The 13,061-nt window shown below is 42.1% G+C and overlaps 1 protein-coding gene across 1 annotated transcript in view; it reads right to left on the bottom strand.

Annotated features, from left to right (window-relative positions):
- The window catches only part of SP3 (Sp3 transcription factor), a 39,009-nt gene extending 38,759 nt beyond the window's left edge, over window positions 1–250 (bottom strand). Inside the window, exon 1 of the mRNA XM_009894639.1 lies at window positions 8–250. Within this exon, the coding sequence (XP_009892941.1) occupies window positions 8–250 (243 nt within the window). The remainder of the gene's footprint in view (window positions 1–7) is intronic.
- Window positions 251–13,061: the final 12,811 nt, after the last annotated feature.

Here is a 13,061-nt window from a genome sequence, read left to right as displayed (position 1 = left end):
GCCGCACCGCAATGGCCGACCCGGCGGGCCGTTGCATAAGCTTTGGGGCTGTCGCGGGCTCGCAGCTGGCCGACCCGGGAGGGAGGCTCGGATCGAAAAAGCCCCTTTGCCTCTTCTGTAACACAAAACCCACGGAGGATAAGGCCGCGAGTAGGATTTGAACGCCCCGTGTCCTTCCGACGGGAGCGTGGACGGCACCAGCGTGCCCGGCGCTGAGCCGGGCAGCCAAGCCTTGGCGCAGGTCGAGCATTTGCCAGCAGATGTTATTTTAGTCATGTTAAGGGGAATTAATAAGATTCCCCTCAGCGTCGGTTTGCTGCTCTGCCCCTCACGTTACGCAACACAAAGGAAACCAGGAGCTCTCGGGTTGCTAAACTAAGGCAGGAAATATGTTTAAAGCATTATATAAGTATATGATGATACAGAAATGATTATTAGTGGGGACTGTTTCTCTGTTACACCACGTAGCTTGTGAAGGGTTCGTGTAAAGGGGAACAGCTTTAGCTTGGCCTTGCCTCACGTCCAAGTGCACGCGCAGGGTGGTAGGGCAGCGCCTAGGCAGAGGCAGTGATGCTGACCCTGAGCTTGTGGACCTCCCTGATGCAGGAGTTTTTTGTAGTTACCTTTCATGTGGTGTTCCAGGGAGTCTGCGAATGAGGCTGAAAAGCATTGGACTGGAGAAGTCAAACCGACCTTTCTGTTACAATATTTAATGTAATTATCACGGAGAATTACCTAGGAGATACAGTAAGCATAGTCTCATATGTCTGTAGTTGTGCTAAGTATTTGGAGTCACAGGCTACCTAGATAAACCTATGGAGAAGTTAGTGGCTAGTAAACAGAAATGTGGTCAGGATTTTCAACAGCTTCTTTGAGCACAGAATAAACAGTGCTTTTCAAGCAGTGCTATGACCTTGCAGTAACTGCCCAGGCTTAGCCTAGAAACTTATTACAGAACAGGAAAAAACGCATTGAGAAAATGTGTATTTAATATGAGGAAGTTATAGTGGAGGAAGACTGCAGTATCTTTCCCTGTCAGTGGAAGATTGCTGTTACTGTGTGATGTGTAGTTTTATTTTAAGCCCATTTACTTTTGCTGGTATGTTGAGAGTGCCTTCAGGTGACTTTTAATAGCAAGTTGTAAATTAATCCCAAAGCTGTTTTGTCACAATTCATTTTTTCCAGGGTAGTAAAAAAACCAAACCCCACTTCTGTTTTTAAAATGTCTGTATTTGTTTACATTGTCACTTGTGATTCTACTTTAGAATCAGTTGTTGGCAAGTTAAGTAATGTTGCCATAAAGGAGAAGAAGCATTTTTGCAATTCATATTTTTTATTTTAATAACAACACTGGGAAGCAAAAGTTGTAGCTAGGAACAGAAGTCACATTTATTCTGACATAATAGTGTAATAATGTCAGAAATAGTTTTTAGGCAGTAAAAACTAGAGTTCACAACCTTTAAAAACGAGTATATATACATAAGCAAATTTTAGGAGAAAAACAAAAATGCAAGATTACCTGATCCACAAGACTACTGTAGTATCAAATAAAAAAATCTCGTACAGCTAGTATAAAATCTGCAATTTGCTTTGTCATATCAGAAGTTGTTGGTGAAACATATGATAGCCTGTCATCCTGGAACCAGAACTGTTACAGATGACTTTGGGCTTCCAATAACGTAGGAAGTGATTCATTTAAAGATTGATCTGTAAGAGAAATAATTCCTGTTCATATGCTGGGAAGGTGGGAATGACAGTAAAAAACCGGCCCTTGCTAATTAGCAGAGTATTGCCAAATATTATTAATGGCATTTTGCTTTAGGAAGGTTATGTTGTCTAGGACTAAATGTGAATGTTGGTCTGTCTTCTACAATTGAGTGTATGTTGAGAGCTGTATGACTTCAGTGAGATTTTGTCAGTAGAGTAGTTTACCTGTACAGATCTGATTGTAGGATTGGGACATAACTGCAATGCTTTAGGACAGAAGGATTTGAAATATCAATAATGGGATTGGTTTTGTATATATTAATGAGTTTTTCAGTGCAATAAAACTGAGATGTAAATAGGCTTCACAACACTAGTTGAGGACCAGCTTTTTCTAGTCCAGTACCTAAAATTAGGGGGACATTGTGGAGACAATATTAAAGTCAGATAAAAAACAAGAAAAACATAATAGAACATTAATAGACTATCATAAAAATAAGATAAATCGCAAGAAAGTTGCAAAAAAGGTAGGCTATTAGGAAAAAGAGTTGTAAGGAAGATAGTCAGAAATGTTAAATAGAAACTGATTGGTAATAAAAATAAAGTGGTTTTATTTACCACTTCCCAGTGGAGATTAAGAACACATGAGAAGCAAAAAAAGAAAAAAAAAATCAAGGAAAAAAGGAAATGGGGAAAGACATGATTTCTTTTCTTTTTTCCTTTTGTTTATCAATATACCAGCATCAGGATGTTCACTAGAAAAATCCTGTACGCATCAGGGAGATCATCGTATCCGTATTGGATGGAAGTTCTGTTAGGTGGTGGTCTTCATGCTGAGTTAGCACTTTGCTGATATCCCCACAGAGATTGAGCTCCATGCCCAATTAGAAGAGCCATTGTTTCCTCTTTCTTGAGATTACTCACCAGATGTACTGTATCAGTCTGTGATCTGAATAAAGTAACCATGACCAGTTTATTATTAAAGGGCCTTGCCTCTTTAAGCCCTTGCCTCCTGCTTCTAGGCTGCTTGTGGTAAACTGCAGGTCCTGGGATGAATTCTCAATCCATTCGCTGAAAAGGGTGCCTTGTAATTTGAGCTATGTAGGTACAGAGAAAGCAAGACTGGTCTATGCATAATGAGAATACCTCCACCAGATAGCAAAATGCAGCTAGTTCCGAACTGAGACGCAGCCTTTGCGGTAAGTAGCAGTAGAGTTCAGGAGAGGAAGTGATGCCTACCAGCTTCTGATGAAACTTCAGGGAAGGTTTTGAAAGATCAAATACGATGCAAATTGGAAAGAACACTAAAACTCAACAACTACCCTGTAGTTCAGTTGTAAGCTAAATGCTGCCTTTGGCCACTGTAACTTATATCTCATTGGTTTAAGTCTTGGAGCTCAGTCTCTGTGAGGGTATCAGTTCAGTACAAGTTCAGAAGGAAGTGCACAGCCCAACAGAATTTCCATCCAGTACAGTGCCTGCTGTACTTGGAAATGTCTTTTCTGCCTGTATACTCCTTTGAAATTTCTGAGTTATGACACATTATTTCTGTCTTTATTAGTCCCTTCTATTGGTGATCCTGCATTCATTTAGAGCAACATATTATTTAAGGGTGATTGGTATGTGATCCAGTTCAGTTTTCACATCCGTGTTGCTCCATTCCTCTGTAAAAGTGGTGATTTTGCCATGCTGAAGCCTAGAATGCAACTGGAAAAAATGGGCAGGAATGCCTTCTGCTGTGGTGTGTTCTGTACCACTGGAAAAACTCAGACAAGTCGCTTTAGTTTGGAAGGCTGGGTTTAAAATTGTGTTGAAGAATCAATAGGGATTCGATTTTACAAGCTACCTTAAAATGCAGCCTTTACTGAAGGGACAACAGGCAGACTTATCTGTAAATTTTATGCCTGAAAAAGTAACTAGGACACAAAACCCAACAATTCAGGGGAGGTATCCTTTTGAATTTGAGGTACCTTCTTTTACTTTAGTCATCTGTTTAAAATTTCAGTAGAATCTGGAGGGCCATATGTTTTGGTTTCTAAGTGCCAAACATTTACTTGGTACTACAAAACCCAAGATAATTACCAGGTTCTGAATCAGACCTGTTAAGCTTACTAGAATCCAACTTCATGCTGAATTTTGGCCTTCCTTTCCAGTTTCTTTAAGTCTTAGCAAACAGGAGAAAGAATCTAGCTACTAGTCCTAAACATCAGCCTCTTAATTTCTGTGTCACGGATGGGCCCATTTGATTAAGAATACTGGGAGATACTTACGTAGGGCCGCAGGCAGGACTGACAGGAGGTTGACTTGTGAGGTTTCTTGAGTCAGCACGTAATAGTTGGAGATAGTTGCATGACTGGAGTTCATCCCTTTAGATGTCAACAGAGAAATGAGTCCTTGCCTGGTATAAAATCAGCAAGGAAGCAGCAGCGGTCAGAGAAAGGTGTTGGCTGGCATCGTGTCGTCATCCCCCAGAAAGCACCTCCCTACTCTGAGATGAGTGGCTATGAGAGCACAAATTTTGCAAGGCGGGAGCAGGCTTGAGCAGTAGGTGTGGTTTGACCAAGGAGAAGCTGAGCCAACCTAATAGCTCATTGACCTCGCCATAATTTGATCAACTTACACAACTTCCAGAAAACAAACGCTGCAAAAATGCTGCTCCCCACATCGCAAGCTAAATTGAGTCAAACTAGACACAGTGGGGTACAAGGGTCCATGGGTGGGAGCAGATGAGGAGAGGTAGGACCCCCTTCAGCAGCAGCAAGTAGATTAATCCAGGGTGTCAAGCTTGCTAGACTGCACAGGAACTTGCTTTTGGCTATATTTGTGTGAAGTGCCTGTCAGTAGCCCTGGGATTTTTAGCCTCTAGAGGAACACAAACAGTACTCGAGAGCATCGGAAATATCCAGGCATTTGTATAGTCTGCTGCACAAGTGTGATCGTATCCAAGTATAACCATATAAAAGACGAATAATATTTATGAAAGCTGAAATTGGATTTTAGAAGAGCGATTTTTCTGTTTTAAATGGGAAGGCAATTCTAAAAATACTAGTTTCTGCCTGAAACAACTCCATCAGAGAGAGGTCACAGAGAAATCTGTGGTACCTGGATCCAGCTGTTAGCAGGGGAGACCTTTGCCTCCACTGATCTCGCGTCCCTTGGGAGCTGTTGGCAGGATAAAGAAAGGCCTAGCAAACTCATGGACAGCGCAGCATTCGCTGCGGGAGCACGCCAGCTCCGGACACTTTCTGCACTTGACAGGAGGTCTGAGACACGCAACTTTAGCCACAGTAAGAGGAAGAACCTGTGAATAAGTAGCCTGCCAACCCAGTCGGTGCGCAAATCTAAAGGCTGTGACTCTTCACCAACACAGATGACAGATCTTCAAAGAATGGGGCCAACAGAAAATCTGTCCAGGCTCTACACATGCCAATGTGTGAGGACAGTCCTCGGGAACATTTTTTCTAGCCTAGTCATTGTATTTATGGTTTTTTTTAAGCAATTAGGACAAAATAAGTCATGTTCCCTTTTAGTCAGAAATTCTTCCTCGTTTGTTACAGCTGCAACTCTCCCTGGGTGATATATTTTTGTATATTTTGCAAATTGTCAAATTCCATGGGGACATCTAATATTTGACTGGTAACCAGGCTCTGTCCTTAATAACATGTTAGAGAAAACTAATTCTGCTGGTTTTTCTTTCTCGTGTTAAACTATGTGACTAAGACAGAATTTTAATGTACTTGCATGAGAGAGGTTTTTTCCCATTAATTGTATTCGCTTGTTTTTAGTTGTGTACACAAATAAATAAAGAGCATGTTGGTTATGTGTCCTCTGTAAAATTTGAGTGGTTTTTATTCAACTGGCAGCTTAGTCCATCTAGGGAGGAACTTGTTTCATTAACAAAATTTGTTTCTTTAGAAGAGGAAACGTTCATCTTATCTCTCTCCCATTTGGCAAGAGGTGGCAGGAAAAAGCAGATACGTATATAGCTGAAAACTTGCCCTTTAGCAGGTAAATCACTGTAGACAACTCTTTCATTTCACCATTTCTCTTAAATGAGAAATACATATCCCTTTTTTTCAAGCTTCCTGAAAGTTACTGCCTTTGGGCTCCATCATTATCCGGTTTGTTTATGCTTCATTCCTACCCTTCGAGGTCATCACAACAGATAAAATTTAATTACAGACATAATTGGGGAAAAAAAAAGCATAGATCCTTTAGGTAAGGCTAGCAAAAATGTTCAGAGAAAGAAGTTTGTAACCATGACTTGCAGAATCGGTAATATGGCATCTAAGGATCCTTCTCCATAGCCTGACATAAAATTGGAACAGAAATAAATAAATAGATACATAGATAAATTCACCTGAAAGAAAAAAAAATCTGTCTTGTTATGTACGTGTTGTCTAGCGTTATTCTGTCTTGCTGTTTGGCGTTTTACTTTTAGTCGTGCTTCTAGAAAAGTAGGCCATTGTGGAAATGAAAGAGACTGGAAAATTATATACGTGCACATATGTTTACTGAAAAATTGAAAATTTAATAGCAGGAGTTATGTACTCTGAAAGGAAATATTTTTAGAGGGATGAAGTGACATATTTTTTAGGAATCTCGGTCTGAATTCCCATTCCCAGAGCAAGAGCAAGCAGGACTCTGCCTCCCTCTAGGAGAAGGAAGTCTGGGGCTACAGTCCAAACCATGGCCCCTGCTCTCTCTGTTGGTGAGCAGCCCCAATTCCAGCAGCCCAATGGCCACAGGCTTATGGTGGTCTGAACAGCGAGGGATCAAGTGAATGTCTGTTTTAGTATCTAAGAGATTCATGAACCTGGATAACAGCTCTATGCTCTTAGGTATCTTTAGATGAGGGAGGGTTTTTTGTTTGTTTCTTAAGAAAAACAACACAACAGTCCTTGACAGGATCTTTGAAAGAAAAGTTGTGGGGAGTGACTTCCAGAAGAGGGCTGGGGGCCACGTGTGGGAGGAGAACCTTCCCTGGGAGGTGACTGATACAGGACCGACCTGACCGCGCAGAGGTTCTCAGTATTTTATTTTAGGTGGCAGTAGGGGACTGCGCGCAGCCCATGCCATCTCTCAACTGGCTGGCTTGGGTGCCCCCAAGGTGCCCGATCCACTCTCATTCCCCTGTGAGAAACCCCAGTTGCTAAACAGAGTTCTGGCATGTCCATGGTGGTACATAAAGCCTTTGTGGTTTTTCCTACCAGCATAATTTCATTAAAGGAGACATAAGCATTAAGAGCAACAGAACAAATTAGGTTTGTGCCTTTCTACTTACTAACTTTGAAAGAGGAGGTGGAAAGTTCTGGGGTTCATTTCAGGTTTTTCTGTGCCTATGTTGCAGAGAAGTCAAAATTTAAAATTTGGACAAAACAACAGTAACAGATACATTCACCTTACCTTCCTGCAGTGCCACAGACAGGTGGAATTGCATCACAAATACCAAGGAAGAGAAAGCTGAGTGAGAGTTGAAATTCCACTTCTGGTCATAGAAAAAAATGTTTTCTGGGAAAAAAAAAAAGATACTAATTAAAATTTATCCAAGAAATGCCTCAGTAAAAGAATCATCAGTCTATTTCAGCTTACATCTGAAAGAGGCACGTTTGAGGCTTGAAAACGACAATAATTAACACACTGATGGTGCTGACATGAAACACCAATAGACATTTTTTAACTGCTAATTAACCTCTGGCTTCTGTAGACATCTTTAAAAAATGCACATCTTCATCGCATCTTTGCAGCTCACTAGCAATCACATCGTTCACGCTGCTCCTCAGACCATGCTGCAGATCACTGTCAGTCCTTTTGACCTGTTTTCGTTTCCGAATTACTGCACAGCCTTCCCAATCTAATGACACTTGCAAACGTCTGCACTTGCTGCAGGTATCCTTCCTATTTCTAAAAGTTAATTAACGAAAGTTAATTATTTTTTAATGTATTGTCTCTCACTTGTGTCAATTAATATCTGAATTATTCAAGTGGATCATTGCTATTAGTTTGTTTTCACAAAGTTAGAAAACTCAGAAACTCCACTATCATCTTAATTACTTACAAATGAAGGGTAAAATGCCTTCCTTTCCGTGGCAAAACTCCAAAAGATGTAATGGAGACAGGATCTCACGGCAAGCCTGCGTTCCCTACGCATTCCTCCAGTCTCAGCAGGACCACTCCGGCACTGGAGGCGAAGCGTGCGTGCCGTGCAGAAGCATGAGTATGTAGTTCCAGGACAAGGATCCCACTACATCTTTTACTTTACAATAGTAGTGCCAGATTTTCAACCACACGTTATGTTTAAACAGAGTGGTAATTGAATATTCTGTCTGCTACATAGGAAAAAAAAAAATAGTTCATCCTCGTTTTCCTCTCCCAAACAAAAAGCATTACAATACTTTTTTTTCCTAGCCTGGATTCCTACAGAAATTAAAAGGGTTTTGAGATCATTATCTCTTCATATGTATAAGAAGTCTCTCTGTGTGTGCGCATGTGTACACACATACGTACATGTACATACTTGCACGTTGTGCAAGAGAAAGAGAGGGAACAAGAACAAACAGTAGCCAATTTTAACCACATCTGACAGAGCAATAAAAGGCTAAAAATGTTACATTCCTATACATTTCATGAAAACAGGTTGCTAAGTGAAAGAAGAGAGACCCACTGCAGCTTGAGTTAAACCCTTACTAAACACCAAGAAAGCTGCAACGATGAAAGATGTGAATACCCACCCACGGGAAAAGCTGCAGTTGGAGCTTTCAGCTATGTAGACATAGGAGAATCCAAACAAGGGAAACCAAGGCCCAGCAGATCTCGTAGCCCATGGGACTACTGGTTTGTGCTGGATTTCTATTCCATTGATGTCCAGCTCTGACGATAACATATGCAATGTTTGCCCTTTCACTCTGGGGAAGAAAAGATATGATTATTTTTTTCATACAGATTTCTCAAACCTGATGAGCTGAAACCCAATATGAAAGGAAGGACCAGAATGTGTTCTCAAAGACCCCATGGGATATCCTCACCAGAGGCTCATCGATCCGCTTGCAGCACACCAGACAAAGAGAAAACAGCGTCTTCAGGTTCTCAAACCCTGGAGACTGGAGGAAAACTTCATCCCCTGGCAACTCCCTGGGGAGTTGGACTACGTGATCTCTAGAGGTTTCTCCCAACTCTGAAAAATTCCGTGATTCCATGGCAGTCAGGACTTGGGTCTTGTTTAAGCTAGCAAAAGACGGTGCTCTTAGAAGGCCTTGCATCCCACTTTCTAACCTGTCGCCTCACTGATGTCCAAAGGTCTAACCATTCTCAGAAGTTTGGTGAGGGATACGCATCTTAGGCCTATCCACTTTCCTGATTCTTCTGTAATAGAGGTGCAGTATCCACGCGGGAGATGCAGCCGGAGGAAGGAGTAAGTCAGGCTTCTCGGCGCTGTTGTCCCTTGCCAGTGCAGTGCGGGGCCCTCAGCTCTGCTGGCCTGAGGGAGACGTTCACGCCGGTGCCACGTGTCTTTGACATCTCGCTTGGATGTGAAAGGAAAACTGAAAGCAACAGAGGGTCCAACCAGGGTACTGCATGCCGTACCAATAAACAGGCCATCTTCCTGACACTTACCTAATGTAGTGCATGTCTCGGTCACATTTCCTTCCTGTTCATGGCTGGGACACGTTTGACAAGGCTTATTTACTTCACCCCAGAGTTGCATGTTCATCACCTGTCCGTCACGCATCCAGGGACAACCTCCAGTACTCCAACATTTGCAATCCCTTCTGGATGACTGCCTGCCTTTTTATGTCCTAGTCACAGTAACTTGTCTTTCATCTATACCTTTTTTCTGCACTGTACTGTTCAGACCCTCCTTTGCTCGGCACGTTCACGTCTCTAAAAATATCATCCAGGAACTTTTTATTCTTCTTCATGTTGTGTAGCAAGGAAACTTGGCTCTCAAGCTCAGCAATCTTGCTCGTAGGTGCTGAGGCAATCAATGCACATAGACCGCCTCGGATGCCTGTAGCCATATCTAGCAGTGCTCTGATTCAGTCCTTTGCGCCCCACACAAAGGAAGGAGAGATAATGAAAGAATTCAGCAGCCAAATCCTGCTATTCCCCTCTTCTTCCCAAAGAGGTTAGCTCCAAGAAAAACAGAAGTGCCCATTCTTGTCAGGGGGTGACAAAGGGATGTGTATGGCATTATTATTATTCTTGCTGCTACATGTGTGCGAGGTTAGGCTGGGATATTTTTAATGAACTTTTTTAAAAAAAAAAATATCTTTTGTTGCTAAGAGAATAATAATGACCTGGTGCAGTAATAAGAATCTCCAAGGCTTGGAGCAATAAAATCAAGTTACAGTCTTCTAAACTAGCTACATTTTGCAATTTTATGGGAAAATAAATACCCATTCTCTTCAGTACGTTATACCTGTCAGTCTCTGTTTTTCCTATACTGATCTAAAATAAATTAGAAAAGTAGCTTTCTTTGTGTGCTCTGTCATTCATTACTTAAGGAGATAGAGAGTTAGAACAGCATTGTTGTCGCATAAGTAAATATTTAACAAATTGACTTTTATTTTAACAATATAAGGGAAGAGTATCATAAAACCTTAGAAATTTGGCAGTACTCTTACCTTTTTTTATGTGATACTGAAGTTAGTCATTAGAGACGTTTTATTTCCTGGATGAATGATAATTCCTGTAGTAAGACAATTCAACATAAACATCTGTAATAAAACAGGTCAATTAAACCTGCAAGTTAATTCTAGGCCAGAGGGAGAAAGCTGCCTTATTCTTATTTACTGTTCCCTGAGAAATTAAGACCCCAGAGTCATACTTGGCTCTGCATGGACTAGAAGCTAAACATGCGCTTGATTTCGGAGTTTCTGGGACCCAGACCCTCACAGTTCTGTAATTCATGATAATGCCCTTAGTTGGAAGTGCCATAGTCACGAAATGTTTCCTTATTCCCATGATTTTCAGGCAATGAAGAAGGCAGGTTTCTAAGGCCACAGGAAAAAAAAAAAAATAGATTCCAGGGTCCCCAAATGATCTGTGAAACTTTGTAATCTGCTTCTGGGCTTGTAATCTGCTTTTTCGGGGAGAAAAAACTTCTTTGTGAAAATCAGCATAAAGAGGCCCAATTTGGCTTCTGTGAAAAGTGTGAGTTAGATATCACTTTTGTCAGGTAGAAATCAATAGCAATTAAAGTATGCTAATGATTTTTCATGGGGTCAGAGAAGCAGCTACTCGCGCATCAAAAACGAGTGGCCACCAACACAACAGTGAGCTAATGCTCCTTTCTCCCATTTCCTCATCGGTTCATCTACCGTTTGTCCGCATTTGATATGTAGGTCATCAGTACGATGATTATAAGCAGAGAAGAGACATTACAGAGAACATAACCTGCTGTATCCTGAGCAAAAAAGCCTCAACCTGCCCAGTATCTCGTATTTAATTCAACTCCCCATTCCAGTTTGTACCGTTTGGGAGGTATTAACAGAGTCGGAGAACTCCCAACTAGCAACTATATGAAGTATTTTCATTGCTGCAGCTAATCTACAAAGACAAATATTTTCTTGTTTACACTGCGAGAAACAAAATATCCTTATCTCCCGATAGAAAACATTTCCTCTTTGTTGGATACCAACACTGTTCTACTCCAAAACTGTTTGAAATCCTGGCTTGTTGCTTATCTAATTCAGCGGTGCCCATTAGTGAAATCAGAGAACTCCCTTCAATACTGCTCTGCCTCCCTGTCTGAGGACTTGATCCGTTGAGGATATTCTCCTCATAAAATCTCTGTTGATCATGGAAGAGATTATCCCCATTTCACAGACATGAATGAGATGTGCAAGAGTATCGAGAGCCTTGCCAGAGGTCATGGCAGAACCAAGAACTAACCTCCCGTTTTTTGGATCCCAATCCATCCTCCCTTTCGCCATCTTTCGACCTCAAAGAAGAAAAATGGAACAACGTTCTTCCTTGTCCTCTGTTTTGAGTAAGAGCCTAATTATTTGGCTACTGCTCCATTCTGTTCTTCGGAAAATGTTTTTCCTTCCTGTTGTAGATTTTCCACATACACATGCCTTCAACAATTTGCAAATTGCTGCCACACAGCATCAGTTAACGTCCCGGGAAGCAGCAGGCCAGCTGCGAACGCAGTTCCCAGGCAGTGCCAGCGCAGGCTGTGCCTGTACCACACAGCTGTAGTTATGCAGAAGGGGAACGGCTCACAGCGTTAATGGTGGGAGCGTCTGTGAATTCATCCACAACTCGAGGTCCTCTTGGACACTTCAGCATCCGAGCGGGGAATCCTGCAAAGCCCACGCAGAACCTGGTCCGCACTTTCCAGTTTGGACCATTTCATGTGTGCCTGTACATAGGAAGCATATCATTACAGCCCCTGGGCGTCCTAGCCAACTTGAGCTTTTCAGCCTGACTGTTAATAGAAGCCATTCCCAACATTTTGTCAATTAGTGCTTTGGCCATGATACCGGCTGGAGATTAGTTAGATTTGATTTTCCACCATGCTTTTGGTGTTGGTTTTTTGTTTTCGGGCTTTTTTAAGGTTGTGCTGTACTTTAAAAAAAACCAAACAGTTTTTTCAAGTCCACCTGTGCAGTATTAGTAACTGTTTCCTTGTAGGACAGTGCTCTTCTCTCAATCATCTCTGTACGGTTTTTAAGCCTTGCCACCCGCCCATCTAAGTTGTTAATTCTCTCTGACATTTCCCTGTATCTTTCTTCCAGAGAAGAAAGGGGCCATTGAAGAATATCGTGCAGAGTCTCAAGCAGTTCCCGAATTGATCCCTCAAGGCTCAGGCTGGTGAGAGGGCAGCACGGCTCAGAGGCAGAGCCCGGCAGAATTTGTTGAGGAACCTTTGAGCCAGCAGCATGCCGCTTGAAAAGCCTTTCTCCTTCAGACACGTTCGTGCCTCGAATCATTACCAAATATAGAATGTATTCTTTAAAAGATACTACTTTCCCCACATGAGGTATCTAAAATTGTTGGAAAAAGCAAAGCTGAAAAATACAATGATACCCCTTGCCAGATAGATGTGATTAAACCAAAATACCCCCACAGCCTGACCTGGTGGCCATACAAGCCTCCACTTTACTCGCCCAGGCAGGCGTACGAGATACCACCAGACTCCTCAGGGTCACAGCGGTACTCACGCACGCAGTCCTTGCACGCCGGCGGCTCTGTGACGGACCACGCTGGCATGCCTGTGGTCAAGCAGCATGTTTGCGTTGATAATAGCAGGAAGGTATTAAAAGTAACCAAAACAAGGATGTAACATTGTCTTGTTTAAACGCGCCGTGGGTCTCACTGCTATCGCTCGCATCGTGTCTGGCCATCACAGA

Source organism: Charadrius vociferus, unplaced genomic scaffold, assembly GCF_000708025.1.
Source record: "Charadrius vociferus isolate BGI_N301 unplaced genomic scaffold, ASM70802v2 scaffold161, whole genome shotgun sequence".
Taxonomy (NCBI): domain Eukaryota; kingdom Metazoa; phylum Chordata; class Aves; order Charadriiformes; family Charadriidae; genus Charadrius; species Charadrius vociferus.
The sequence above is the reverse complement of the archived record's forward strand: the minus strand, read 5'-3'. Positions and strand labels throughout refer to the sequence as shown.